At 43.0% G+C, this 27,279-nt stretch overlaps 1 protein-coding gene across 5 annotated transcripts in view; it reads left to right on the top strand.

The window, feature by feature from the left end:
• Positions 1 to 27,279, top strand: part of ARHGAP26 (Rho GTPase activating protein 26) — a 468,401-nt gene that overhangs the window by 101,239 nt on the left and 339,883 nt on the right. For all 5 annotated transcript variants that reach the window (XM_045166568.1, XM_045166569.1, XM_045166571.1 and 2 more), the window contains exon 2: positions 25,930 to 26,025. In XM_045166568.1, coding sequence (XP_045022503.1) covers positions 25,930 to 26,025 — 96 coding nt within the window. The remainder of the gene's footprint in view (positions 1 to 25,929; positions 26,026 to 27,279) is intronic.

Raw genomic sequence — 27,279 nt, 5'->3', positions numbered from 1 at the left:
GCGTAGCCTCTCAGGGCTATCAGTATTCCTGCTTATTCAGTTGTAGACATCACAGGCAATACCTTGTATTCACTTTTAGTCTGGCTCAACCCCCACATATTGTGGGTCCACCAGAATCTTTTATTTAAGGGGCATCACACCTTGTGCACATGGGGCCAAAAGGAACCCTGGTGGACCCACAGGACATTCATGTCTTAAGTCTTGCCTCAGCTCATATGCATGTTCCACCATCACACCAGACTTCACTTGTAAAACTCAAGTTCAAAGATGAAAATTTAAGAATCCCAAAATGTGACAGGAGAGCATTAAACAAGGCAGGCCCTTCTGGGTGTGGGTCCTTGAAGGAGGTTGCACACCCCAGAAGCACCTTAGGTACTCTCTCTCCTAGGGCACCTGTGGGCCTGTATCCCAGACTCAGTGGAGTCTGTGTCAGATTTATTATTTGCACGCTCAGAGAAGATTAACTGGGCAGAGCCTGTATTGGCAGCCGCAGCCTTGCCTAGTCCAAGAGTATTTGGCTCCCCAGGCACTAAAGGCAGCTACCACTTCTTTGGGAAGCCAGGTTTTGGATGGGTTTCTAGGCAGTCAACTGACGAACTGGCATTCGTCAGTTCCAGGTGCCATGAGCTGGGTCTGTGCAAATCAGGTGCTGAACAGAGCAGCTTTCCTACTGGATTGTGTGGGCTCCGCAGTAGAAGATGTGATTGAGAACATTTTTGGGAAAAGGCTGTGTTTGGAATTTGTGATTTTTAAATTGAATTGTGGTGTTCCCTCCTCTCATCTCTACTGTCACTTAGATTTCTTCCACTATGAGCTTGGATTTCCTGCTTTGGAGACATTTGTAAATCTTCTGTCAGGAGTCAGAATTTTCGGCTTGCTCCTTGGAGCCCTGCCTTTGTGATCTGGAGAGGTTTGCATTCTTGGTACTGGAATGAGATGTTCCGAAGGCTCAGGTGGTAGGAGTTTTCAAACTCCTGCATGTATAAAAACTTCTGGGGAGCCCAGGTTCTTGGACCTTAGCCCTGAAGTTGAACTCAGGTGGCTGGTGTGGGCTCCCTGGGAGAGTCCGCCACAGATGATGTCCCATCATATTTTTGACAAACAGTAGTCTTTTTGATGTGATGATGTGGGGAGAGGTGGGTACTCTGAGAACTAGATGAAGCCTAATTTTGTATGTGGACTGGGGGACGGATCTGGGGACGGGACAGTTGGGGAAGGAGGCAGGGAATCAGGTTCAGTGGGGAACCTATGAGGCAGAATGGTGCCCACCTGGACCTCCCTGCTTGGTCTGGGAGCACAGCCTCCCCTGAGGGCAGCAAGGAAGTGGTTCATTAAATGGGATAAAAGAAAGTGAAACTAACTTCTGAGAACATTATTAGGTGTGGCTATGTTCAGAATTGCTAGATACATTTTTTTTTTTTTTCCCCTTCAGGAAACGTTAATTTAATCCAGGAGCAACAGGCAGATTTTCCCTTTTAATTGAATGTTTTTGGTGCTGAGGAGCGGCCATCTTGCTTCCTGTGGTGTTAGTGAGGAGGAGAGTGTGAGTTGTGCCGAGGGATTAGGTGGATTCTGTTTAGAGGATAGTAATGTGGGAAGTCAGCCGGGTAGTGGGTGTAAAGGTGGGTGGAAGGAGACCAAGTGGCTTGGCTGTCCTTTCATCTTTACCCCAAAATAAATCAGCCTGGCGTTTTATTTTGTTGCTGCGTGAAACTCTACACTACAAATACCTATCGTTTATTGCCTGTTGCTTAGCCAGGCCTGGTGCTAAGTGCTTCTGAGCATCATTTGTTTCCTCACAGAAATCCCCAGAGGCAGCTTGCTTTCTTCTCAGTTTCATACAGGTGGAAACTCAGTACTGAGACAACGGAGGGGGCTGCAGTGGGCTTTTGAACCCTGCGAGTTCATTCCCTTACCCACTGTTCTCGGCTTGTAAGGCTGATGGAAGGCCTTGTTTTACTCACTGTGCCTTGTCTTGCCTTAACTACTCTTAAACTGTTATAGTTTTTGATGAGAACCACTGGGGATGTAGCAGATTTTGCGTTTCAGTTCCAGGTTTTGCTGCCCAGGACTTTCTGAGTTAATAACAGTTAAATGGACTTCGAACCCTAGTTCTGTAGGCTGGGTTTTTGGTTTGTTGTTGTTTTTTCTTTTTGTCCTTTGCTGGAAAAGATCTGAAGGTTATAGGGAGGTGATGGACCTTGGCTTCCTTTTTCCTACCTTTCAAGTGACGTTCTTGCTTGCCTGAATTTGTTCAGAACAGACATGATTGCCCAAACCCTGGAAGAGGCAGGCCTGAGGGTGTGGGAAGGTGGTGAATTATAAAACTTACATATGCTGTGTTTTCCCTTCCCTTTTCTAACTCCAATCTAAAGACCTTGGAGCCGGAAGGTCTGCATCCCATGATGAGCTGGAAATCCAATACCACCCCTAATTTACTATTCTGCAATTGTCCTCTTTTTTACCTAAGAGCTTTACAAGTCTTCTGCTGAAGCTCTTAGAAGCCTTTTCTGAGGGAGCAGTATTTGTTTTCTTTGATTATATATGTGAAGGAGGCATGGAGAGAAGATAGTTGCTTGCTGATTCCCTGGTAGAAGTGGTGGCACTCAGATCTGCAGCTGTTTAACCGCGTTCCGGATTCACATCTGGGTGATGGCTGTGTCTGTATGGACCTGGGACAGGCAGGGTGGCCCTGCTCCAGTTTCTCATCAACTCAGTTTTTCTGGCTCCCTGTGCCGTCTTCGTTTTATTGGCAAGGCCTCTCTTTTACTTACAAACCTCTTCCAAGAAGGTCTGGCTTTCACTGTAAATTTACGACCATAAATTTTGAGATGGTACACGTCACCCTCTTAATCTAATTGAGCCAGCACATCATTGTGAAGACATCATTTTATTTGGGGGGTATTAGTTGCTATGGTTATTTGCTGAGACCAACAGAATCTGTGTTCTCTCAATTGGATTTTTGGAAACGGCTGTCTGAGAATGACAGAGGTGTACGTCGCTGGAGGAATATCGAGCAAATATCCTCACCATTAAAATGATTTTTTTTTTTAAGGCACAGAAAAAAATACTTTGGGTGGAGTTTTAGAGCTGGAAGGCCTTAGAGATCAAGTGGTTCATTCTCCAGGTTTTGAAATGAGTTTCCTAAGGCCAAGCATGTTAAGTAACTCTCCCTAGGTTCACATCCATGATTGGTGGATGAGCAAGGATTCAGCCCATTTCTGGTTGTTGTTTTAGATTTTGTTCTGTTTCTGTTACAGTTTAAGTCCTCCTAAGTAATCCATTCTTCCAGTATATAGATTTTGAGGTCCTGTATACCTTAAGCACCATCCTGGAAGGATAAAGACACTGTGATCTTTGATCTCAGAGTCTCGGGTGGGAATCACAACCCTTGCCTTGGAGAGTGTAGTGTGTGGACCAGCAGCACCGGCATCACCTGAAAATTTAGAAATGCAGCCTCAGATTCCCAGGCATACTGAACCAGGACCAGCATTTTGAGAAGATCCTCTGGTGTGTATTAAAGTTTGAGAAGCTCTGCTCTAAGTAGGGAGAATGTTCTAGAAATAAAAGCTAAATCTTGAGGCCCAAGCTGGGTTCATTTGCCCCTCTGCCAGTTTGTTCCTCTGCTCCTTCTTGAACCTCATGCAGTGGTGTTGACTTAGGGGACACTCACCCACCCTGCACTCTAGCTCCATTTCATTCTGGCCGCTCCTGGTCTTCTGAGTACTACTCTGACTCACTCTTCCTGCAGATCCTTTGTTTTGATGTGTGTGGTCTCTTCTTCACATCCCCCTCCCACCCTTCTAAAACATGCCTGTTTTAGGGGCAAAGCACAAATGTCAGCTTCTCAGAAAGCTAGGCACTACAAGCCTGTGAACCCCCCAAATCCCATTTATCTTGGATGTCATGTTAGCTTGCTCATTCTTTTATCTGTTTCCTCTGGGGCTGGCCTCCTTCCCCAGGCAGTTGACAAAAAGGGTTTGGTGATACCACTCTTTCCCCAGTACATTTGAAAGGTACCGCTTGAGGTTAATAAACTCAAGAAGAAATCCATACTGCTTTGAGTTATAGTTCAGTTAAAAAAAAAATACTGTTACTTAGTCCAGGATTTTTGCCTTTGCTTTCAGCTCTGAAGTGTGAAAGGAAACTTTTAATTTGTAGATGCATTGGGGTTTTCTAAGCATCTGAGGAAAATCCTTACGATCTCGAATGTGTTTTTCATAGTTCACTAGAATGAGGTTCTTTGATTAGTTTGGTGAATCAGTGAGGCAAAGATTTCTTAATTCTTACTCTAATTAAGATTCTCCTTTTGTTAATTCTCTTACCTTTAACCTGCAAGTAAACTTCCACTCAGTCAGTGCTTGTGAGCATCTAAGTTGCCAGCATCTAATATCTAAGGTCTGCTCTGTGCTTTGCTGTTTCATAACATGTTTTGTTGGAGGAGGAAATGGCAGCCCACTCCAGTGTTCTTGCCTGGAGAATCCCAGGGATGGTGGAGCTTGGTGGGCTGCCGTCTGTGGGGTCGCACAGAGTTGGACACGACTGAAGCGACTTAGCAGCAGCAACATGTTTTCTTCCTTCCTTCCTTCCTTCCTCCCTACTTCCCTCCCCACTTTCTTTCTTCCTCTCTTCCTTTCTCCCTCCCACCTTTCCCATGACAATCCTGTGAGGTACATATTATCCTCATAATTACATGAACATTTAGAAAGGTTGAGTAATTTGTTCATAGTCAGACAGCTAGTAATGGGCAGATCCAGGGTTTGAACCCCTATTTGTGGAGTCCGTGTACTTCACAGTCTTCTGAATTGTCCTTGACTTTGCTCTCTGTGTATGTGTACATTTGTACTTGGATGGCCTGGAAATACCCTTTTTTCCCTTTCACTCGATTAGTTCCTCTCAAAATAGATTTCTTTGTTTTAACTAAGCAAACCATCACTTTTTCCTTGAGTGAGTTTTTCCTGTGCTGACCTGCTGTCTTATAAGATCTTGGGACATTTTAAATGTAATTGTTCTGAATCCGGTACCTCTGTGTTTTGGTTCTGTTTTGTGTCAGGGCTAAGCAATTCAGATTTAGGGCTGGAGTCTTTAGGGGTTGAGTTTTCATCTGTTGACCTAAAACAAATAGGCTGCCAGTTATTTTTCTAGCAAATATGGGATTGTCAGGATCAACAAAGAACTGCAGTATGAGTTCTGCAACCATGGTGAGCCACGTGTGAGTCCCTTGTCCAGGAAGGAGAGACAACTCTTTTAAAGAGGGAAAAAGGAAATTGGGAGGACTGTAGTAAACAAAGAGTCCATTGGAGGAATCGGGTGTTTAAAGTATAGTGGCTTTTCATCCGTTGAGTGGTAACAGTGTCTCATTGGATGAGCTCTTGCCAACTAGAAGAGGAAGTCTTGCTACTTCCTCTTGGACTCTGCTATCATTGTAGGGTGTGAGCGCTCTCCCTTCCAGCCTCCCAACTCTTATTTTAATTGAGGTTTTTGTTTATTAATTTTTACATTTCCTCCTTTTGATTAGGATCCTTCTCTGAAAGCATCATTGTTAAGAGTTAGGTGTTCTTCTTTTAGCAGCTTTTTGTCCCTTGGTGCCAGGAAGGACCTTTTCTGAGTGTAGTGTCCCACGTTGGAGGGAAAATACACAGAAACCTACTGAGATTACATCTAAAAGTAACTCTCAGGTTCTTTTATCTAAAGTCCATATGTTAGTAATATCCTAGTCATTGGAAAGCATCTGAAATATTAGGTCATCATCAAAGGTTTGACAGACAAACTTCTGTAAGCTTGATCCAGGTATCTTAGAAAGGCTGTCTCATCAGATGTCTCCTTCAGTTCCAAGGAATCTTTCCATTCAAGTTACCAAATGATGTGCAGATCTGGTTTGGTTTGCTGCTTTGTTTAGCTGTGTTATGTAAATACAAGAGTCTATTCCCTGTGTTTTGGGTGCAGAAAGGTTGGTTAGTAGTACCTGATAGGATCATTTCCAGTGAAGTTGAAGAGAGTCTTTCTGGAGGTGTCTTTTCCAGTAATGAAATCTCCAGGTTGGAAGGTGTGATGCTTAGGGTATTCATCTCCCAAGAGCGCTCTGTGAAAAGATTTCTCTACCAAAGTGGTTATTTTTGATAGAAGCAATAAGACATTTACATATTGGAGTACTTCTCCTTTTATCATTTGTGAGTCAAAAGAATGATGAGTCAAATGCATTGAACATCTTGTGACTGTCTTAAAGGGTGAAAGTTTGAGTTCCAGAAGGGGTGGATCTGAGATTTAGAAGGATCTATGGCAGTGCTTTTTGCAAAGGTATTTGGAGGGCATCTATCCTCCAGTTTTGCCAGTTGACTCTTTTTCTTATTCTTAATTTTTTGAATTATGAAAGTATGATAACTTATCTATAGGAGACTTGGAAAATACAGAACAAAGTTGCAAATAGTTGCACTAGTTGTTGCAATTATTTTTTTAAAATAGATAAATTAAGATTTTTAGTTGGCGTTTCAATTTCAAACTCTCAAAAATTAATAGAACAAATAGACAGAAAAGTAGAAGGATATAGTAGACCCAAAAAGCACTATGAACCAATTCAACATAATTAAGATTTATTCAGTTTTCACATAACAGCAGAATACAAATTCTATTCAAGTTCTCAAAGACTCTAAACCAGGAGATACTGGAACATACCCAGAGATATAAAACTGACAAAAATTTCATGGTCTAAAGGTATTAAGATGATTAGATAGCATCACTGACTCAATAGACATGAATCTGAGTGAACGAACTCTGGGAGATAGTGAAGAACGGGGAAGCCTGGCATGCTGCAGTCCATGGGGTTTCAAAGAGTCATACACGACTTAGTGACTGAAATGTAGCAACAAAAGGTATTGAAATTATACAGATTCTGTTCTCTTATCACTGTGAAATGATAGAAATGTTAGAAATCAATATCAAAAGATATTTGAAAATAACTCACATATTTTCAAGTCGAATGTGACATTTACCAAAAGAGATCTTTGACTTAGCCATTGAAAGCCTCAATAAAGTTAAAAGACTGAAAAAACACAGAGGGTGATTGCAGAGAAGAAAGCATTTAAATGAGAAATTAATACCAAAGATATTTTAGAAAACCCATGTATTTGGAGGTTAGATGTCCACTTTTAAATGATGAGTGTATCTAAGAAGCCATAATAAGGAAAACTAGAAAATATTTGTAACAAAATAAAAATAAAAAGAGAATTTATCAGAATTTGTTGCATGCAGTTGAAGCTACTCAGTACAATTAAATAAAATGTAGAATCTTAAATAAAGTATAAAAAATAATGGATGCTAGCATAAAATTGAGGAGCCTGGAAGGCTGCAGTCCATGGGGTAGCTGAGGGTCAGATACGACTGAGCAACTTCACTTTGACTTGTCACTTTCTTGCATTGGAGAAGGAAATGGCAACCCACTCCAGTGTTCTTGCCTGGAGAATCCCAGGGAGGGGGGAGCCTGGTGGGCTGCCATCTATGGGGTCGCACAGAGTTGGACACAACTGAAGTGACTTCAGTTCAGTTCAGTTGTTCAGTCGTGTCCGACTCTTTGCGACCCCATGAATTGCAGCACGCCAGACCTCCCTGTCCATCACCATCTCCCGAAGTTCACTCAAATCACGTCCATCGAGTTGGTGATGCCATCTAGACATCTCATCTTCTATCGTCCCCTTTTCCTCCTGCCCCCAATCCCTCCCAGCATCAGAGTCTTTTCCAATGAGTCAACTCTTCGCATGAGGTGGCCAAAGTACTGGAGTTTCAGCTTTAGCATCATTCCTTCCAAAGAACACCCAGGGCTGATCTCCTTCAGAATGGACTGGTTGGATCTCCTTGCAGTCCAAGGGACTCTCAAGAGTCTTCTCCAGCACCACAGTTCAAAAGCATCAATTCTTTGGCACTCAGCTTTCTTCACAGTCCAACTCTCGCATCCATACATGACCACTGGAAAAACCATAGCCTTGACTAGACGGACCTTTGTTGGCAAAGTAATGTCTCTGCTTTTGAATATGCTATCTAGGTTGGTCATAACTTTCCTTCCAAGGAGTAAGTGTCTTTTAATTTCATGGCTGCAGTCACCATCTGCAGTGATTTTGGAGCCCAAAAAGATAAAGTCTGACACTGTTACCACTGTTTCCCCATCTATTTCCCATGAGGTGATGGGACCGGATGCCATGATCTTCGTTTTCTGAATGTTGAGCTTTAAGCCACCTTTTTCACTCTCCTCTTTCACTTTCATCAAGAGGCTTTTTAGTTCCTCTTCACTTTCTGCCACAAGGGTGATGTCATCTGCGTATCTGAGGTTATTGATATTTCTCCCGGCAATCTTGATTCCAGCTTGTGCTTCTTCCAGCCCAGCGTTTCTCATGATGTACTCTGCATATAAGTTAAATAACCAGGGTAACAATATAGTGCCTTGACGTACTCCTTTTCCTATTTGGAACCAGTCTGTTGTTCCATATCCAGTTCTAACTGTTGCTTCCTGAACTGCATACAAAGAATAGCAAGAAGAGATAAGAAAGCCTTCCTCAGCGATCAGTGCAAAGAAATAGAGGAAAACAACAGAATGGGAAAGACTAGAGATCTCTTCAAGAAAATTAGAGATACCAAGGGAATATTTCATGCAAAAATGGGCTCGATAAAGGACAGAAATGGTATGGACCTAACAGAAGCAGAAGATATTAAGAAGAGGTGGCAAGAATACACAGAAGTGACTTAGCATAAAATTCTGTGTAATTTGCACAAAATCTATACTTTAGTTAATAATACTGTATCACATGTTAATTTCCTGTTTGTTTTACAACATAGTATTTCTTTATATGCTCAGAATTAGACGTTTCAAGCCTCATTCAGATTATGTTTTTAAAAATCACTCAAATAATAAGCTTTTTAGACTTTTAGTAGTAATGCCAGATGCCAGAATAAATGGAACTAATACCAAAGTTTTGAGTGAATATGAATTAGAAATCTAGCATTCTATTCATACTTAGTCAAACAAATGGAAACAAAATGTCATAAATTTTTTAGTTCAGCAAAAAATCATGTTTTCTAAAATATAGATTATAAATATTATATATATGTATACCTAAACTTTTTCTACTATATTTGATAAAGGCATGATAAATAATAACAACAAAAAGAGTTGGAGAAATTGGAAAACATAAAATACATGAAATGGGAGCCTTAACTATAAAATAGAAAAAGTGAAACAACTAGATAGAAGTAAAAGATCATCACATAGTCCAGTTGTTTTTAAACATAGATGCTCATTAGAATCGCATCTGAATTTTTGGAGGAAAAAACAATACCTGAGTATTTGTATTAAAAAAAAAAGAAAATTCCAAGATAATTCTACTGTGCATCTGGATTTTAAAAAGTGGTTGCAGATTTTTGTTAGAATTCTATTATTTTCTGTTGACCAATCATGATACAATGGTATTAAAATGAATAAAAGTTACATAATCACAATAACAAAAGATATTTATCAGTTTTCAAAATCAATAGCCAGAAAAAAATAAAAGATAATTACAGTAAGGAGCCATAATGGAAATATGATTAACCTAACAATATAAAATATAAAATAATTGCATACAATATGGGGGGTTAAGTAGAGTGAGGTAATAAGTGGAATTACATACATGCAAATATTTTTATCCACCTAGCCAGTCTGTATCTTTTGATTGGTGCATTTAATCCATTTACGTTTAAATGTAATTATTGATATGTAATGATACTATTAACGTTTTCTTAATTGTTTTGGATTTATTGTAGGTCTTTTCCTTTTCTTGTGTTTCTTACTTAGAGAAGTTCCTTTAGCATTTGCTGGTTTGGTGGTCTGAATTCTCTTAAATTTTGCTTGTCTGGAAAGCTTTTAATTTCTCCATCAAATCTGAATGAGGGTCTTGCTGAGTAGTGTATTTTTGGTTGTAGGTTCTTCCTTTTCGTCACTTTATATATATCATCTCATTCCTTTCTGGCTTGTAGATTTTCCGTTGAGAAACCAGCTGATAACCTGATGGGAGTTCCCTGGTATGTTTTTTGTCATTTTTCCCTTGTTGGTTTTTAATATTTTATCTTTGTCTTTAATTTTTCTCAGTTTGATTATTATGTGTTGGTGTGTTCCTCCTTAGGTTTATCCTGCCGGGAACTCTCTGTGCTTCCTGGACTTGGTTGACCATTCCCTTTCCCTGTTAGGGACATTTTCAGTTATTATCTCTTCAAATATTTTCATGGGTTCTTTCTCTCTTTCTCCTCCTCCTTCTGGGACCTGTATAATGCACATGTTGGTGTGTTTAATGTTGTCCCAGAGGTCTCTTAGGCTATCTTTTTTTTTTTTTTTTTTCATTCTTTTTTCTATATTCTGTTTTGTGGAGTGATTTCAACTGTCTGTCTTCAATGTCACATATCTGTTCTTCTGCCTGAGTTATTCTGCTATCGATTCCTTCCAGTGCATTGTTCATCTCTGTTTCTTCTTTAGTTCTTCTGGGTCTTTGGTAAACATTTCTTGCATCTTCTCCATTCCTTTCCAAGATCCTGGATCATCTTCACTATCAATGTTCTGAATTCTTTTTCTGGAGGATTGCCTGTGTCCACTTCATGTAGTTGTTTTTTTTTTTTTTTTCCCCTGGGGTTTTATCTTGTCCCTTTATCTGGGACATGATTCTCTGTATTTTCATATTGATTAACTTTTCGTGATGTGGTTTTTGTTCTGGTAGCTATGGGATTGTAGTTCTTGCTGCTTTTATCTGCCCTCTGGTGGATGAGGCAAAGAGGCGTATGCAAGCTTCCTGATGGGAGGGGCTGACAGTGGGAGAAACTGGATCTTGCTCTGGTGGGCAATGCTCAGTGAAAACTTCAATCTGATTGTCTGCTGATGGGTGAGGCTACGCTCCCTTCCTGTTAGTTGCTTGACTTGAGGCAGTCCAGCCCCAGAGTCTATGTGCTTTACGTAGGGTTAATGGTGTCCTCCAAGAGGGCTCATGCCTAGGGGTACCTCCCAGGACTGCTGATGCCAGTGCCCCTGTCCCTGTGGCAAGGCACTGCTGACTCATGCCTCCACAGGAGACCCTCCAACACTGGCAGGTAGGTCTGGTTCAGTCTCCTGTAGGATCACTCCTCCTTTTCCCTGGGTCCTGGTGTGCCCTAGACCAGGGTATGTTTGTGCCCTCCAAGAATGGAGTCTCTGTTTTCACCAGTCCTGTAATCAAATCCAGCTGACCTTCAAGGTTATATTCCCTGGGGATTTTTGTCCTTTTGATGGATCTTCAGGCTGTGAAGCCTGACGTGGGCCTCAGAAACTTCATAACAGTGGGAGAACTTCTTTGGTATTATTATTCTCTAGTTTGTGGGTCATCTACCCTGTGGGTGTGGGATTTGGTTTTATCATGATTGCAGCTTCTTCTTTGTCTTTGAATGTGGAGTCTCTTTTCTTTTGGTGGGTTCCAACATCCTCTTGTCAATGGTTGTTCCACAGCTAGTTGCAATTTTGGTGCTCTCTCAAGAGGAGATGAGCACACGTTCTTCCACCATCTTGAACCAACCTTGCCAGTGAGTCTTAATGCCGTTAGTGCATTCAACTAAAATAGAGAATTGAGGGTGGTAAGTTCAGTAAAGTGTTATTAAATTGGCCAGGTAGCACAGATTTGTTGAAGTACTTGACCAATAAAGTAGGTTCCATGATCATTATGAAGACTGAGAGTAGTTCTCCAAGTAGGGACAATCTTTTCCAAAAGACAGAAGAGGCTGTCTGCAAGGGGAGGCTTCATTCAGTCCAACGTGAAAACATACAGTGACCAAAATATATTTATATCAACAAGAGGGAGGAAGTTGTATGAAATCTCTTTGCTATATCTTGAATGACCTGTTAGGCAGTTTCAATATCAGAGAGCGGTATCCAGCTTTCTCTAGGTTGTACTTTGGACAAGTGGGACGAGTGAGGTAGGCACTCTAAGCAGTCTTGTTAATGTTCCCTGCCAATATTGATTCACAAATGCTGCCATTTTATTAGTAGACCAATGGCTGAATGGATGCACAGTGGTGAGGAGTGGGAATTTTAGAGTCTGCAATATGACTGGGTTGTTATTTGGTATGAACTAGCACCTTATCTTTTTAATCAAACAAACAATTGTTGAATTTTTAATCTTGTTTTTCCTTTTTTGAGTCCAGTTATTATGCTTTTGTAGCCAGCTTTTCTAAATTCCTGTTTGGGGAAAAATTTATTTGAACCATGACAGAGGTTTGGCTGTTCTTAATTTCTTTTAGAGCAGCATTTCTTCTAGAAAAGTCAGCGAAGTGATTTCCCTTAGCTTCTAGAAAATCGGGCTTCCCTGGTGGCTCAGACGGTAAAGAATGTGCTTACAATGAGGGAGACCTGGGTTCCATCGATGGGTCGGGAAGATCCCCTGGAGGAGGGCATGACAACTCACTCCAGTACTCTTACCTGGAGAATTCCATGGACAGAGGAGCCTGGTGGCCTACAGTCCATGGGGTCGCAAAGAGTCAGACATGACTGAGCAACTTTCACTTTTCCAGAGAATCAAGCTTAGAATGCTCTGGGATCTTAATAACTATAAAGTGGTGGGTTAAAGTATCACATCCAATAATTCCTGTATACATGGGCCATTTTAAATTTTATTTCTGCTGAAAGTAAGGAAACTGTGTTGCTTCTGCAACATTCCAAAATCATGAGCTGCTCTGAAAGCTTATCTACTGTCAGTATAAATATTGGCAGTTTTGCCCTCAGCTTAAGTATCAGCCTGTGTAGGAGTGTGTAATTCAGCCTGTTGAGCTGAAGTGGCCATAGGTTAAGATGCTGCCTCAATGTATTAAAAGGAGTTGCGATATCATATCCAGTCCAGTATTCATCGTTGTCATCTTTTAAATAAGAACCATCAGTGAACCATGAGAAGTAAACCTTACCCAAAGGAATTTACTGCAGAATATCAGAGTCAGGAGGTGATCTCACAGAGTCAGGAGGTGATCTGCCAGCATCGAGCAGTTGTGAAGGACTTTTTTTGGTGACAGGGGAGAAGAGTAACTAGGTTAAGTGTATTATAATGTAATATTGTAGTTAAGTGAGGAGCAGTTAACAAAAGGACTTCATAGGAGGTAAGGTGACTGAGAAAAGTTGCTGCTACTGCTGCTAAGTCGCTTCAGTCGTGTCCGACTCTGTGCGACCCCATAGATGGAAGCCCACCAGGCTCTCCCGTCCCTGGGATTCTCCAGGCAAGAACAGTGGAGTAGGTTGCCATTGCCTTCTCCAATGCATGAAAGTGAAAAGTGAAAGGGAAGTTGCTCAGTCGTGTCCGACTCTTAGCGACCCCATGGACTACAACCTACCAGGCTCCTCCGTCCATGGGATTTTCCAGGCAAGAATACTGGAGTGGGGTGCCATTGCCTTCTCCGGAGAAAAGTTGAGTGTGATGCAAATTCATCAGGGCTTCTAGTACATGAAGTAGAGAAATTGTTAAAGGAGATCTCACAGTGATACTCTTGTTGGCCTTAACCTAAAGGGCAATGGCAGTTTTGGCTCTAAGTCAAGATTTGTCCCTGTGTCATGGATGGTGCCCAGTTGCTGGCTCTAATACCATATGGTTCGTGGTGGTCCCCATGTTTTTGGGTGAGTACTCCAAGGACATTCCCTTCCATTCATTTATCTATACAAAAAGGAAAAAGGCAATCTGATAATTGGACTGCCCAAGGGCAAATGGGTTAACCAAATTCTCCTTCAGTGTTTTAAAGTCTGTGTGGATGAGTTCTTATAAAATTAAGCCAAGGTGTTAGTTCTTTAGCAAATTACATAGAAGTTTGGCCATAAGAGCGAAATTTGGAATCAGCAGTAGCTAACTAGCCTGAGAAACCCTTGCAGTTGGTGCTTAGTTTTGGGTTTGGGGAAACTTAAGACACTTTGAATCCTATTGGGATCTAGGTGGAACCTTTGTTCTGATATCAGTTACCTTAAATATTGAACCTGGGTTTTGGTAAACTGCAGTTTTTCCTTGTTGACCTTATGTCCCTTTAAGGCTAAATGCTTTAGCAAGTGGATGTTACCTTCCTGTGAGGAGGCTTGAGAAGAATAAAGAAGTAAACCATCAACATATAGCAGCAAAGTAGAACCTCCCAAGAACTTTTTATCATCCAAGTCAGCCTCCATGGTTTGTGAGAAATGAATTTCTGAGGCAATACTCTTAAGGTGAATTCTTTTTTATTTTCAAGTGAAGGCAAAGTGGTGTTGGCTAACTTCAACTGGAATACTAAAGAATGCTCTACATTGATCAATTACAACACAGAATTTACTTGCATGGAAATGAATGTTAGTAATGTATGAGGGTTAAGAACAACAAGGTGTCAAGAGGTAATGTTTCTTACTCAGAGATCCTGGACAAACCTCCATACGCGGCCCTTAGATTTTCTTACTAGCAAAATAAGAGTATTACAAGAAGTAGTGTCGAGGGCAAGGACTTTCAATCTTCTGTTATGGGCTTTGTACCTTGAAGGGCTTCTTATACAGTATTGATTAATTCTGGGGAGAGATTTGAGGGATCTGTTTGAATCTTGATAGGAGGTGCATTATGAATTTTTCCAATATCATCTTGGAGATTTTGCACATAAGGTTGGTAGCTGCTTCAATAGGAACAGATGATCCGTGTTTCCAGACCCTACTCTAGTGTTGTCAGAAATGGAGCAAATAGAAGACCTCAATGGGTCATTTAATTCACCTGGTCGGTTGCTTTGATGACTGCTGTTAAATTCTAGAGTTATTTTCCCCTTTTAGGAGAAAGAAATTTTGCCATGATACTTTTCTAAGAAGTTTAAGCCTATTAAATGGATGGGGCGGAGGAACTGCAGAGAAAAAGGTATTTATCTCTCAAAGAGTCTACACAAAAGTGGATAGACTCAAAACAGGAATCTCTGAGGTTCATCGGAGATCCCCACTATTTAAATTGATTTAGTGTCCTGAGGCAGGGGTTGTTTTGTTATAGTGGGGTTGAGTACCGAGAGTATAGCCCCAGTGTCAGGACTGGAAGAAATTCATCCATAATCTGGAGAAATGTTTCTCCAAGCCGATTAAGAGGGAGGATTGGAAAGAGCCTCCTTGGAGTTCCGCGATTGAGAATTGGGAGGACATTGGAAAGGCTGGTTAGACAGCAGAAGGTACCTGAAACATTAAAGTTTATAATCTCTTTTCCAATGTCTCGGCTCTTTGTGATAATAGAAACTAGGAGGGTTTGGGCTTCATTTTGCGACCTTAATTTGCTGTAGTTGAAGATTAAGAATTATAGCAGTCTTTTAGGTGACTCACCCAGTGTGAGAGAGCTAGTTTGCCAGATTAACTAAATCTGGAGTGGACATAGTTCCTCATTCTATCCTGGTCCTTTTTACTAGAAGGGAAAGGTCTCGGTTCAGCCCATTAGTAAACACAGAGCTAAAAGCTAGGCAAATGGAATCAATATCTGAAGAAAGACCAGAATTTCTTTAAAAAATAACATTGTCAATTGTAATACTTATGAACAGGCTGGCTCATCAGATTTTTGTCTGAATTCCTGAATTTTGTTTCTGTCAACAGACTTTGGAAAAGCCCTAGGGATTGCCTGATGAAGTTGCCTAGTGATTGCCTGAGCCTGTTAATAACAGAAATCAGTGGGCTGGTCTCCCAGTTGTAATCCTAGAGACCTTCAGGATTTTTCCCATTAGCAATTTTTATTCAGTGCTGGTTCTGGCCTTCATTCACAAGCATATGAACTAGCTGATACAAGTCAGAGCAGTAAGGTTGATAAATTTGAATGCTTTATTAAATTTCTCAGCAAATATATGAGGATTTTTGGTTACTTTGGGAAAATAATCTTTGTGGTTTTCAATTCAGCTTTAGTCCTGGGAACATAAGAAATTAAGAGTTTGGCCTCAGGATCCTCAGAAAGGTTGATTTTATAGGCTCAAGTTCTGATAGGTTTAGAGGAAAAGGGAGTGAAGAGTTTTAGGAGAAGTTGGGCCAGAGAATTAGTATGGGAGAATTGAGGGAATAGAGGTGTAGGCAGCATAGAGGGAAAGGAAGGTGACCCTGGAGACAGTGCCTGAGACAGCTCAGGAAGAGGAGCTGGAAGCGTCAGAAGCCACTTTACATTTCTTTAATCATTTGTTTGTCTTAGTTATTTTTAAATCTTATTTTGCAGAAAGGCAATTTGGGCTCCTAATAATGTTTGGAAGCCTCAAAATACCAGTCACAATAGACATTTCATTCAGTTTTTCAAAGTTTTGAGCTATGGTTTTTAGTTTGGTTTTAAGAAAAGTTTGGGATTTTAAAAGTTCCTCATAAAGGCTTTGATGTTTTAAATTGCCTTTTGTTAGGTATGTCCATTTAGTTAGAAACGTGTGAGGAAGGATTGTGTATTTAAACAAAACTGGCTGGAATCCTGGTGTGGGGAATGCCCTCAAAATAGACACATAACTGGGTTCCCATTGCTCAAAAGTTTTTCTCTTGAGCAATGAGTAATTTTCAGATAGCCTGTTGTTCAGTCACTAAGTCGTGTCTGACTCTTTGTGACATCATGAACTGTAGCACGTCAGGCTTCCCTGTCCTTTATCATCTCCATGAGTTTGCTCCAACTCATGTCCATTCAGTCAGTGATGTCATCCAACCGTCTCTTTCTCTGTCATCACCTTCTCCTCTTGCCCCGAATCTTTCCTAAACAGCTCAAATAGCATGCAGGCCTAATACCAGCCAATCCTAAGGGAACAGTCTGGTCCTGGAAGAGCCTGCACAGCACAGCTTTAATGACACAGCCTAATTCTGAAGGAGTCAAGCCAAAGATGTTAACACATGGTTCCACTAGAGCAGTTTAGTCCCCAAGGAGTTACATCAAAGGCTTAACAGCACAGTTCCAGTAGAATAGCTCTTGCTTCAAAAGGAATCAGGCCAACGGCTCAAGTGGCACAGGTCCAGTGAAGCAGCCCTGTTCCAAAAGAAATGAATGGAAGACCAACACAGTTTGAATTGTAACAGCCTAGAAATCAGGCTGAAATGTCAGGCTAGTACTTGAATATATTGATAGAATAAGGCCTATCAGAAACAAGACCTAATAAGAAAGGATGAGGCCTTAAAATAGATTTCAAGTAAAACCTGGAGAACTTCAAAACGTAAAGAGAGCAGAAGCTTGGATTTGGATGGAGAGAGGAGGAAAAACTTAGCCTTAAACCCCAGGGTTGGTGAGAAAAGCAGTGAGCAACAATGGACATTAAGTGGGTACCACATCTGTTTGATCACCAGCCTTGGAGTCATTGGGGTCTTCTCTGGATCCCCACACAAGCCACCAAAATCTTGACATAGATAGGCTGACAATTACTTCTCCAGCAAAAGTGGGTTGATTCGGAATCAACAAAGATTTGCATTTTGGAGTTTACAATCGTGGTGAGCTACACACGAGTCCCAGTACAGCAAGGAGAAGAGAACTTTTTCAAAGAGGGGAAAAGAAAGCTGGGAGGGCTGTAGAAAACAAAGAATCCTATGGAGGAATGGAGAGTTTAAAGTATAGTCGGTTTTCATTGGCTGAGTTGTGACAGTCTCTCGTTGGCTAAGCTTTCGCCAGGCAAGAAGGGGAAGTCTTTTTCTTCTTGAGCTTTGCTAACTTTGTAGGGCACGAGAGCTTGCCCTTCTGGCCTTCTGACTTTATTTTAATTAGAGTTCACTTATTTTTATTAATTTTTGCACATTGTAGATCTGATGCTGAATCACTTAACATAATGATAATTGATTAGCAAATGTTCATTGAGCACCTGCTATGTGATATGCACTGTCATTCAGTTAGTCCTTAATTTCCCATCACTTAAACTCTCAATATTTTTATGAGGTAAAGCTAATTAGCACTTGGAAAATACAGATGTCTTTGTATGAATCATTTGTATATACGGTTGGCCCTTAGACCATGTGGATCCACTTGTATGTGGATATTTTTCAATTGCAAATACTACAGTACTACGTGATCTGTGGTTGCTTGAAATCTGCAGATGTGGAAGAAATGTGAATATGAAGGGAGGACTATGAATATGAAGGGACAACTGTAAGTTATATGTGATTAACCCCCATCTTGTTCAAGCGAAAGCGAAAGTCGCTCAGTCGTGTCGGACTCTTTGCGATGCCATGGACTATACAGTCCATGGAATTCTCCAGGCCAGAATACTAGAGTGGGTACCCTTTCCATTCTCCAGGGGATCTTCCCAACCCAGGGATTGAACCCAGGTCTCCCACATTACAGGCAGATTCTTTACCAGCTGAGCCGCAAGGGAAGCCCAAGAATACTGGTGTGGATAGCCTATCCCTTCTCTAGCAGATCTTCCTGGCCCAGGAATTGAACCCGGGTCTCCTGCATTGCGGGTGGATTCTTTACCAACTGAGTTATCAAAGAAGCCCCATCTTGTTCAAGAGTCAGCTGTTATTATGTATATGGAATGATGATGCTACTGACCCCTCATATTTGGACCTGAACTTGGAGGTTTTAGTAAGGAGCAGAGTTTCTTTGAATTCCTCATGGTCTCGTTATCTCCAGACTGGGTGGCCTGTGCACCAGTGTCCAGTTTGAGAGGTGTTATACCACAGGGAGAAAGCCTCTTGACTGTGGTTGCTTGTTCTTGAGTGAAATGGGATGGAACGTCAGAGTAGAAGTTCCCAAACTAAGTTCTGGGCTAGCCTGTCAGTGAAAGGCTTAATCAGTGTTTAAGTTGATCTAGTTTTTCTTCTGTATAAAAATCTGGTTTCCATTTTCTTGGGGATGAAGTTCAAATTCCTTAGCTTGGCATTCAGTTTCTTGCAGAGTTTGATTCAAAGCTCTCTTCCTAGTCTTATATCCTTCAAGCTGAACTTCCTGCTATTTCTGGGTAGGTCCTCTGCTTTTGCATCTCTTTGCTTCCCCTTCCTACTTCTAGAATACCTTTGCATGTCTCTCTCCCCTGCCTTGCACCTCTTCCCATCTCTAGATATTCAGATAGTACTAAACTTTTAAAGTACACTTCAAATGCCACTTCTTTTTTTTTCCCCCCTGGGAAGCCTCCTCCCATGGCCCCAGCTTAAATAATATCCCTTTTATACTTCTGTGGCTACTTTTTTGCCTTAGCATGCACTGCTTTAATGTATAAATTTGTATACATTAAGTGCATGTATGCATGCTCAGTCTCTCAGTTGTGTCTGACTCTTTGTGACCCCATGGACTATAGCCTGTTAGGCTCCTGTGTCCATGGAATTTTCCAGGCAAGAAGACTGGAACTCATTGCCATTTCCTTCTCCACAGGATCTTCCTGACACAGGGATCCAACCCATGTCTCTTGGGTCTCCTGTGATGGCAGGTGGATTCTGTACCATAGCACTGAGTAGACCCTTCTAAATTGTATTCTCCTCAAGGATATGGAATAGATATGTGCCATCTTTTTATTTCTTTGAGTACATTGCTATCAGATTCTCAAATATTTGAGTAAATTAGGCATTATGGTATAATAGTTAAGAATTTGGGCATCAGAGGAACCAAGTTCTTAGACTACCAGTTATTAACTATGTGGTTGTGACAGGTTATTTAACTCTCTGAATCCATTTACCCATTTGAAAATGGGAGTAATAACACATGCTCAGTACAATGGTTGTAGGGATGAAATGATTTAAATTGCTTAGTAGGTACATGTTACATAGTAAAGTATCCAATAAATAATATATTTAAAGTTGTTTTGATTTACATAAAGGTGAGTTTGGATCTTCCGCATTTTCCTTGAACGATCTTTTCATGTAGATGGAATTAGAAACCTCATCTGGAAAAGGTTGACACACCTTTCTTTGTTCTTTTTGATTTCATGTTAAAAATCAACCCTGAAAATTTCATTAGCTTTAGTGCTCTGGTTGGAAAAACAAATTCTCCAGAGTCAGTGCTGGCTATGGCCTCATTTAAGAAATACAGTTGTAGGGAAAATGGCCCTAGGAAAACATGCAGATATGTACTCAGAATGCAGATTGTGAGCTGTGTTGTGACTGATGTGGGAGGTGGGCATATTATCATCTGGAGAGGTGAGAGGTTTTCCGAGGCTTCTCAGCCATGTTTGAAAGAATGCAGAAGACACTGGTGGTGACTTCAGCCCTCCAGCCTTCCGCTCCATGTCTCAGGCTTGAATGGATGAGACCAAGAGAGGTTCTTGGGATGTATTAGGACAGTTGCTCCCCCATGGAGGATAGGGCCCCTCTCTCTATTGCTGACTGAGCATCCACTGGACACTTCCCTCCTCTCGTGGGTGTCTTCATCAGTGGGACAGGATGAAGATTGGCCCTGTTGTTTCTCTGTGAGTCTTGGCACACCTTCCCTGACATAGTCACTTGCCACCCAGAAGCTATAGGCAAGACTGCACATCACAGAAATTAGTCAAATGTATTTGAACATGGTCTGTTTCCTTTTGCCTATGTCATAATATAGAGTTCAGGCTGTAGAATGGCCTTGAACAAGGAGACATCACTTGCTTTTCTTACAATTTAAGCAATAGAACTCAGTTTAAAATGCCACGTGTGACTTGGGAAATGCCTCTCTCCAAGCACAGTTTTTGGTAGAATGTGTTCTCAGCTTGTCCACATATGGGGAAAGAGAAGAGTCACTGGGAATTCTGCTTTCACCTGTGTTAGCGCCAGGCGTGGGGATGTGCTGGGGCTGAAAAGGGACACCTGGCTGTGACCAACAGTGACCATATTTGTAGCTCATTTTCCTGGTCACTTGGTATAGAGAAGGTTTTGTTTTATGTGCTTGCTGGCATCTCTTTCTTCAGTTCTGTGGGAATCTTCCTTAATGGACAGCGTCAGGACAAGTGGCTATATGTTAATAGTAACCACATTCTTATGTGGTAAGCTCTGACCAGACTTGCATAGTTGGAAAGTTTCACCTAATGTACCTAATCTTTTTTTTTCTTCACTCATCAAGCATAAAATTGGGAATATCATCTTTGATGAGTGTGATGATCTGTGGAGTGGCCAGTTTCTTCTCTCCCTTTGTTCTTTCAGTGACACCCTCTCTCAACCAGTCACTGTGCTAGGTTCTCAGGATACAGTGGTGAACATGAAGGAACACAGTCATCATTCTTACGAAACTTACCATTCTGGGAGACCCTAAGCAGATAAGGTGGCGGCCCAGATCCTGCAAAACCTTTTAGGCCTCGGTGTGCGGGGGTGGGTGGGGGGTCGGGGGGTGGGGGGCTTTGGTCTGTGTCCTTAGAGCTCTGGGAAGCCATTGCAGGGTTCACTGCTGGAGCTGGCATGGTTGGGTGGAGAGCCAATGGAGGGACAAAGTTGGGAGACGAGGAAGGGGCAGTTTCAGTTATCCAGGCAATGGAGGTTTTGGTTTACAGGTTGCTGGTGTTGATGCAGGAGTGTGCAGAACTCAAATGCGCAGGAAGCCAAATGGACAGACTTGAGGAGAGCGATTGCTGCCAAAGATACCACGCAGGTGTCTGTCTCTGAACTTTGTGGCATGCTGAATGGTGGTGCCCTTTGTCTAAGTAGGGACACAGGAAGTGGCCTGTGGTTGGCTCTTTGGGGAGCCGGTAGGAGAGAAGAGAGGATTTCGTTTTGAGAGTGTTGAGCTTTACCTGAGAGTGATGCTTCTGAGGAAAAGCTGCAACCTCTCTGGGGCTCATGTCCTCCTCTCGGCTCTCAATGTTGGTCCTCTTATCTAAAGAATCTGACATTCTACACAAACCAACTTGTGTTTCTTTGGCCAAGCAGATCGATGCAGCAGGTTTTGAGGGCCACCTTGTCCAGCCCTGTCCTACACACTCATTGTGCATTGTAATTCAAAATCACTCATGAATCATTCTAAATGCAGTATGATGGGGTGCAGAGAGTAAGTATAATTGGCTTTCAGAGAAGGGAGAGATTAACCAGGCCTGGGGACTTTGGTGGTGTTGTACACACAAGAACAGCACTTGTAAGCAGCCGAGAGGTTAATCCTGTGGCAAGTGCTTCCCTCGGCCGTTGGGACGAGTTTCTAGGTCCAGGGACAGTGACAGAGTAGCAGAGCATTTTAAGCATAGTTATATCCAGTCTTGCTAACTTTGGAGATCAGATGCACCGATAATAAACATACTGTGAGGTTACTTGAGTTCTTCATTATGTACGCGTGTGTAAGCCCGTGTGTTCATGTGCTCATGTGTGTTGTTTTACCCCAGGAGCAAAAGGAAATGGCTTGTCTTGTGCTATTACTGGTAAAACTTATATAAACTAACTTAAGAAATTAGGATATACCTACCTGTTTCAGTGAAAGAAAGGATTATATTTGGGGAGTATAATCTCTTAATCTCTGGGGAGTTAGTATCCGCTGTGGCATCTCCAGGAAGAGAAGGGCAGTTTCCTTTGGTTCGTGAGTGAGCAGCAGCTTTCGGAGCAGCCTGTCAGGGCCCCGACTTCCAGCTGCGTCCTCGTCCCTTCACTGCCTGGTCTCTTCACTCAGCGGCAGAGCCTACTTACTCTGTAAAGCAGATCCTTGTCCTCCCCAGAGGCTGCCAGTCACGCCTTCCCTCTGCTCTGGCCAGCGTTCTGCCTTTCTAGCAACAGATGTTTCTGAAAAGTAAATATTATTGCCTCTGCTTGGCTCCTTGCTGTGTCTTGCGCTGCCTGAACATGAAACAGTGGGGTTATATGAGCAGGGTGCCACGAAGCTTGGCATGCACCCAGCACCAACACCAGCCTCCCTGCCTTCTCTCCTTGTACTGAAATGTGTGTGTGAGATTCCTGCACTCATCAGAACGAAGGCACCAGAAAGAAGTGTCTGTGCAGCATGTCCAGCGTGATTGCCTACACAAGAGGCCAGCACCCTGTCTGGGTGGCAGTAGCCAAGAAGCAGTGGCTTTCGGGTGTTCTCTTTTTGATGTTGTCTGCATTGTCCCAAGTAACAGAGAGGAGTTGATCTTAATGGGGTGGACCAGTGCAGTGTGCCCCAGGGGCCTCAGTTCAGAGGGCTTGGTAGAGTTGCAGATCCGCGTCTTAGAGGTCATGTGCACTTTGGTCAGTCCCTTCACATCTCCCACTCTCAGTACAGGTAATTGTGCTTCCCTTCCTGTGTCCTGTTACGGGAGGACTAATGTATTAAGGAAGGCTAGCCCAGCCCTGCCTAGAACAGAAGCTGACAGCCTACAGAGCACTTACCCCGTGTGTCTCAGTGGGTCTCCTGGCAGCCCCACAGCTTAGGTGGGTCTCCTCACCCAGAGGATGATGACTTGCATTAGGTGAGATGTTAGAGACTTTATGACTAAACCCAGGGTTAGTTACATAGCCGGTCAGTGATGGAGCTAAAACGTGAATCCAGGAGCGGCGGAGGTTGAGGTGAGGGCCAGGGGCTGGGGAAGGGGTTGACCAGTGTGTAGAACCAGGACCCCATGTAACGCCAGTGGAGAAGGGAGGTTCTCGTAGTTGAGCTGGAAATGCTGTTCCAAAGGCTGGGAGTAGATGCTGAACCGGGAAACAGCAGTGTTCACTGTACCTTTACATGGAGAGTTCTCTCTCAGGCACGTGTCATTCAAGCCCATGGTGAGTTTCTTTTCAGATTCCGATGACTGGGCTTCTCACTCTACCCAGCTGTCCTTCCTGGCCCACAGCCCAGTACTGACTCCATACCAGGACTCATTACCTAATCTCCCATCCAGGGGACCAGCCTCTTTATCAGCTTCGTGGGGCCCACAGCACTTCGCGGGGTGTGCTGTGGTGGGGTGTGCTGTGTGCCACCACACAGGGAAGTTGGGTCACACTCTGGTTGTAAGCTTACAGGCTTGTTTCTGGTTCCATGCGCCTCTCGAGGAAGGCCCCACAAAGGCCCCATTGTGCATCATTAGCCACTGCTCAATCTTCATTGGCAGCACGGGTTTTCAGGTGCCTGTTTGGGAGCTTTCCCAAGCCTGGCTGACTTTTCTCCTTTCTTCTACCTTGTTGAGAAGAGGGTCCAGCTTGAGTCTCACTTGCCCTATTGGAGAGGCACAGGAGGGTTGCTGAGTGGATAGAGAAGCAGTCCTGTTCTTACTCTTTGCTCAGGCCTTTATCTGTGAATCCTGATCAGAGAAACATTCTGGCAAAGCCTAGACTGAGTACCACCTGCCCACATTCCATGCACTGCATGAAGAGCTTTGTCTTCTACTTAGAAACATTATTCTTCCTCATTTTCTTCCTGCCTGACTGTTGGCACCCCTGTCCTCCCCACAGTGTTCTTTCAGATGCATCTGTTTCTTTCTTGACTTGCCAGGGAGTGATGTGTGTTCTTGGGGATATTCTCAGCCTGGGTTGGCCAATCTTAAGAGATGCCCTGAGAGATTTCTCTGCCAGAATCTTTATACTTTTGGCCAAGAACCATTCCATTAAAGTGACTGAATCAGAGACTGCTGGCTGTTGGCTCCTGTGTTCTCCTCTGCTCCGTGCCTTCCTCTTCTGGTGATGAGTAGCGGGCCTTGCACAAGGCATAGGTAGCTTGGGACCCGCGTCATATGAGCTGAGGTTGGGAGGGCAGCCCCGAGCAGGAGCCCCTGGAAACCATGCAGTGGTCTGAGCCTCAGACCCAAGAATAGCAGGACAGCCCACCTGGCTCCATTGCTTGGGGTGAACACTGGATTTGGCGAGCTCACTACTGGGGGCTGAATTTGTATATAGCTCTCCCCACCCCTGCCACACACATATTATTTAGCATGTACTGAGCAGGGTACAGTGCCAAGTACATGGAGAGGAAACAAACCAAGCCAGTAGATGGAAAAAGCATGACCCCTAACCTCAAGGGACAAATTTAGGAACTAAAAAAGAAGTGCTGAGTATCATGGATGCTTTTATTCCAGAAGGCTCTGTTGATCTGTGAAGCTAGAACCCTCCCTCGCCCCTGACTCCCCCTAGTACCTTATGAAAGCCAGACCTCGCTGCCAGTTATGCCTCATATTTCCCTCCTCTGGGAATTTGAACATAATGCCATTTCCCCTTCAGTGAGGGAAACATGTCCGAGGGTAATTTGAATGATTAGCCTAATCTGCAGGAAGGCTGCACATGGAATTAAGTTAAGCACATTTGTGCCGAGCAGCCTTGTCCGTCAGGCCACTTAAAGGTACCTCGGTGGTTTATACCCTTAACAGAAGCTGAGGGTTCTGGAAGGGTCATTGGTTTTTATTACTGTCTTAAATGAAAGCTTGTTTTTAAAATTTGACAAGGGCCTCTGAGAGCTTTCTTTATCGATACCATGTGTGGGGTGCGTTTTTTACCCCAGCTCAGAACATTGCCAGGGCTTTGTTCTCGTGGCAGTGGTGGAACGAGGTCACCCAGGGAACTATCTGGTTCAGGCAGAGCTTTGTCAGGCTGGCGGCTGCTCTCCTCTGAGGGGAGCCCAGAGGGTTCTGAGAACTCAGGCCTGTGTGTCCTTGAGTCAGAAGAGGAGGTTCGGGTGCTCCTGTGCAGTTCCAAGCCCTTTCTGCCAGCTCCCACCTAATGCCTGTTTGTCGTGTGTGTTAGACTGGGGTGCGTATTGTTGAGTCTGACATGAGGGCAGCTTCACTGACCATGTGGAGGGTCAATGACAGAGCAGGGCTGAACAGATCCTAATGTGGGCTGTGACCCTGACATTTTTAGGCAAGTGGATTCCCACCTGTATCAAGTGGAGATGACAGGACTTGCTGTGTAGCTTGAGGAATTAAGAGAGAGAGGGCCAGACTTGTTAAAGCAAATGTAGCAGAAGTACTGACTTGTAAAGCAAATCAGCTATTTCATGTTATAGACAGTTATTTACTGTTTTGAATTGACATTATTTTGTGCTCTGAGATGGACTCAGGAACAGAGTTAGCTGCTTTTTGTACTACAAGGACTGAAAAGTGCAGTAAATATGAAAGCAGATTTATCTCAGTAATTCACATTTTTTACTTTCTTTTTTTTTTTGCTGTTGTTGCTAGATTTGTCTTCAGCGAAGCGGAAGTTTGCAGATTCCTTAAATGAATTTAAATTTCAGTGCATAGGAGACGCAGAAACAGATGATGAAATGTGTATAGGTAAGTCACAACCACATGTAAGAATGTAAAAAGTGCACTGTTCACCACACTTTCATCGTCCTCCCTGGGTCTTTCCCCTGGAACAGCGAGTATGTAAGTGTTATAAATTAAGAAGTCAATATTAAGAGTAGAGCCAACAGAGTGAAGTGAGTATCAGGGGCCTTCGGGCTCTCCTGGGCTTTTCCTCGGAGTCCTGGGATTGCCTCTCTGCCTCTGGCCTGTAGGAGGGCATGGGAAGGTTTGGGGTGGGGCTCCTGTCTCCACCCTCCACTAGCATGCTGCTTCTGGCTGGCTTCATGACATTCTTTCCCTAATTCCAAACGTGGTACCTTAGGATTAGAGCAAAAGCAGAACATGGGGAGATGGGAGAAGAGCTAGATCAGAGGTCCTAATGCAGACATGTTTTCTTGGACACTCATTTTTTAAAACTGAATTACCGTATAAATTGAATTTGTGTCAAGTTTCAGTTTTTCAGCTTCTGGGAGCCTGTGAAGCCGACCTTTCGTTCTGCCCTGGCAGCAGTTGGCTGGGGCTGTGTAGCTGTCCTTGCCTTTGGATGTGGAGAGAAGCTGGGTGTCTGCATCATTCACTGCCCCCCCCCGACTCCCCCCCCCAACACCTACCCCTTGCATTTTCCTTAGCAAATAGACTGAGAGCGGAGGTTCCCATTTATTCCCCCACTGTACTGTGCCTCTCTTCACCATTTCCTGTCCATCTTCTGTGGGCACCACTGAGCACAGAGGATTTGCAATGTCAAGACACCTGTCTTTGCCAGATCCTAGTCTTTACACCTTATTCTTCCATTGGGTGTATTGGTTGAATCCATTAAGTGAGCAGGAGTTGAGCGAGTTACATTGAATTAAGTCACCAAATGCTTATGGAGTCCCTGTTGGCTTACAGAGCATCAGAATCTGGTGATGAGCAGAGGGAATTGGGAGATAGCTGCGAGCAGTGAAAACATATCATTGTTGTAATGCCTGAGTATATGAATGCTTTTCCCAACAATACATGATGTCTCCAATATCCTTAGGGCTATTGTGTGCAATGCTTGTTGCGTTTGGAATAATTTCAGTGAAAGAGACTGTCTACGTCTGACTGCTACGCTGCCAACTGTGTTGCAATAATAAGGGGCTTGAGGATTCAGAGAGGAGGAACCCAAGGCAGAGAGGTGGCTTCCAATGCCAGCGGCGTTGTTTGTTTAACTCTGGTGCAAAGAAAAGGTTGGGTTCTGACGCAGCCCCACAACAAAGGTTG

This window comes from Bubalus bubalis, chromosome 9 (assembly GCF_019923935.1).
Source record: "Bubalus bubalis isolate 160015118507 breed Murrah chromosome 9, NDDB_SH_1, whole genome shotgun sequence".
NCBI lineage: Eukaryota > Metazoa > Chordata > Mammalia > Artiodactyla > Bovidae > Bubalus > Bubalus bubalis.
This window is presented reverse-complemented; position numbering and strand designations above follow the sequence as displayed.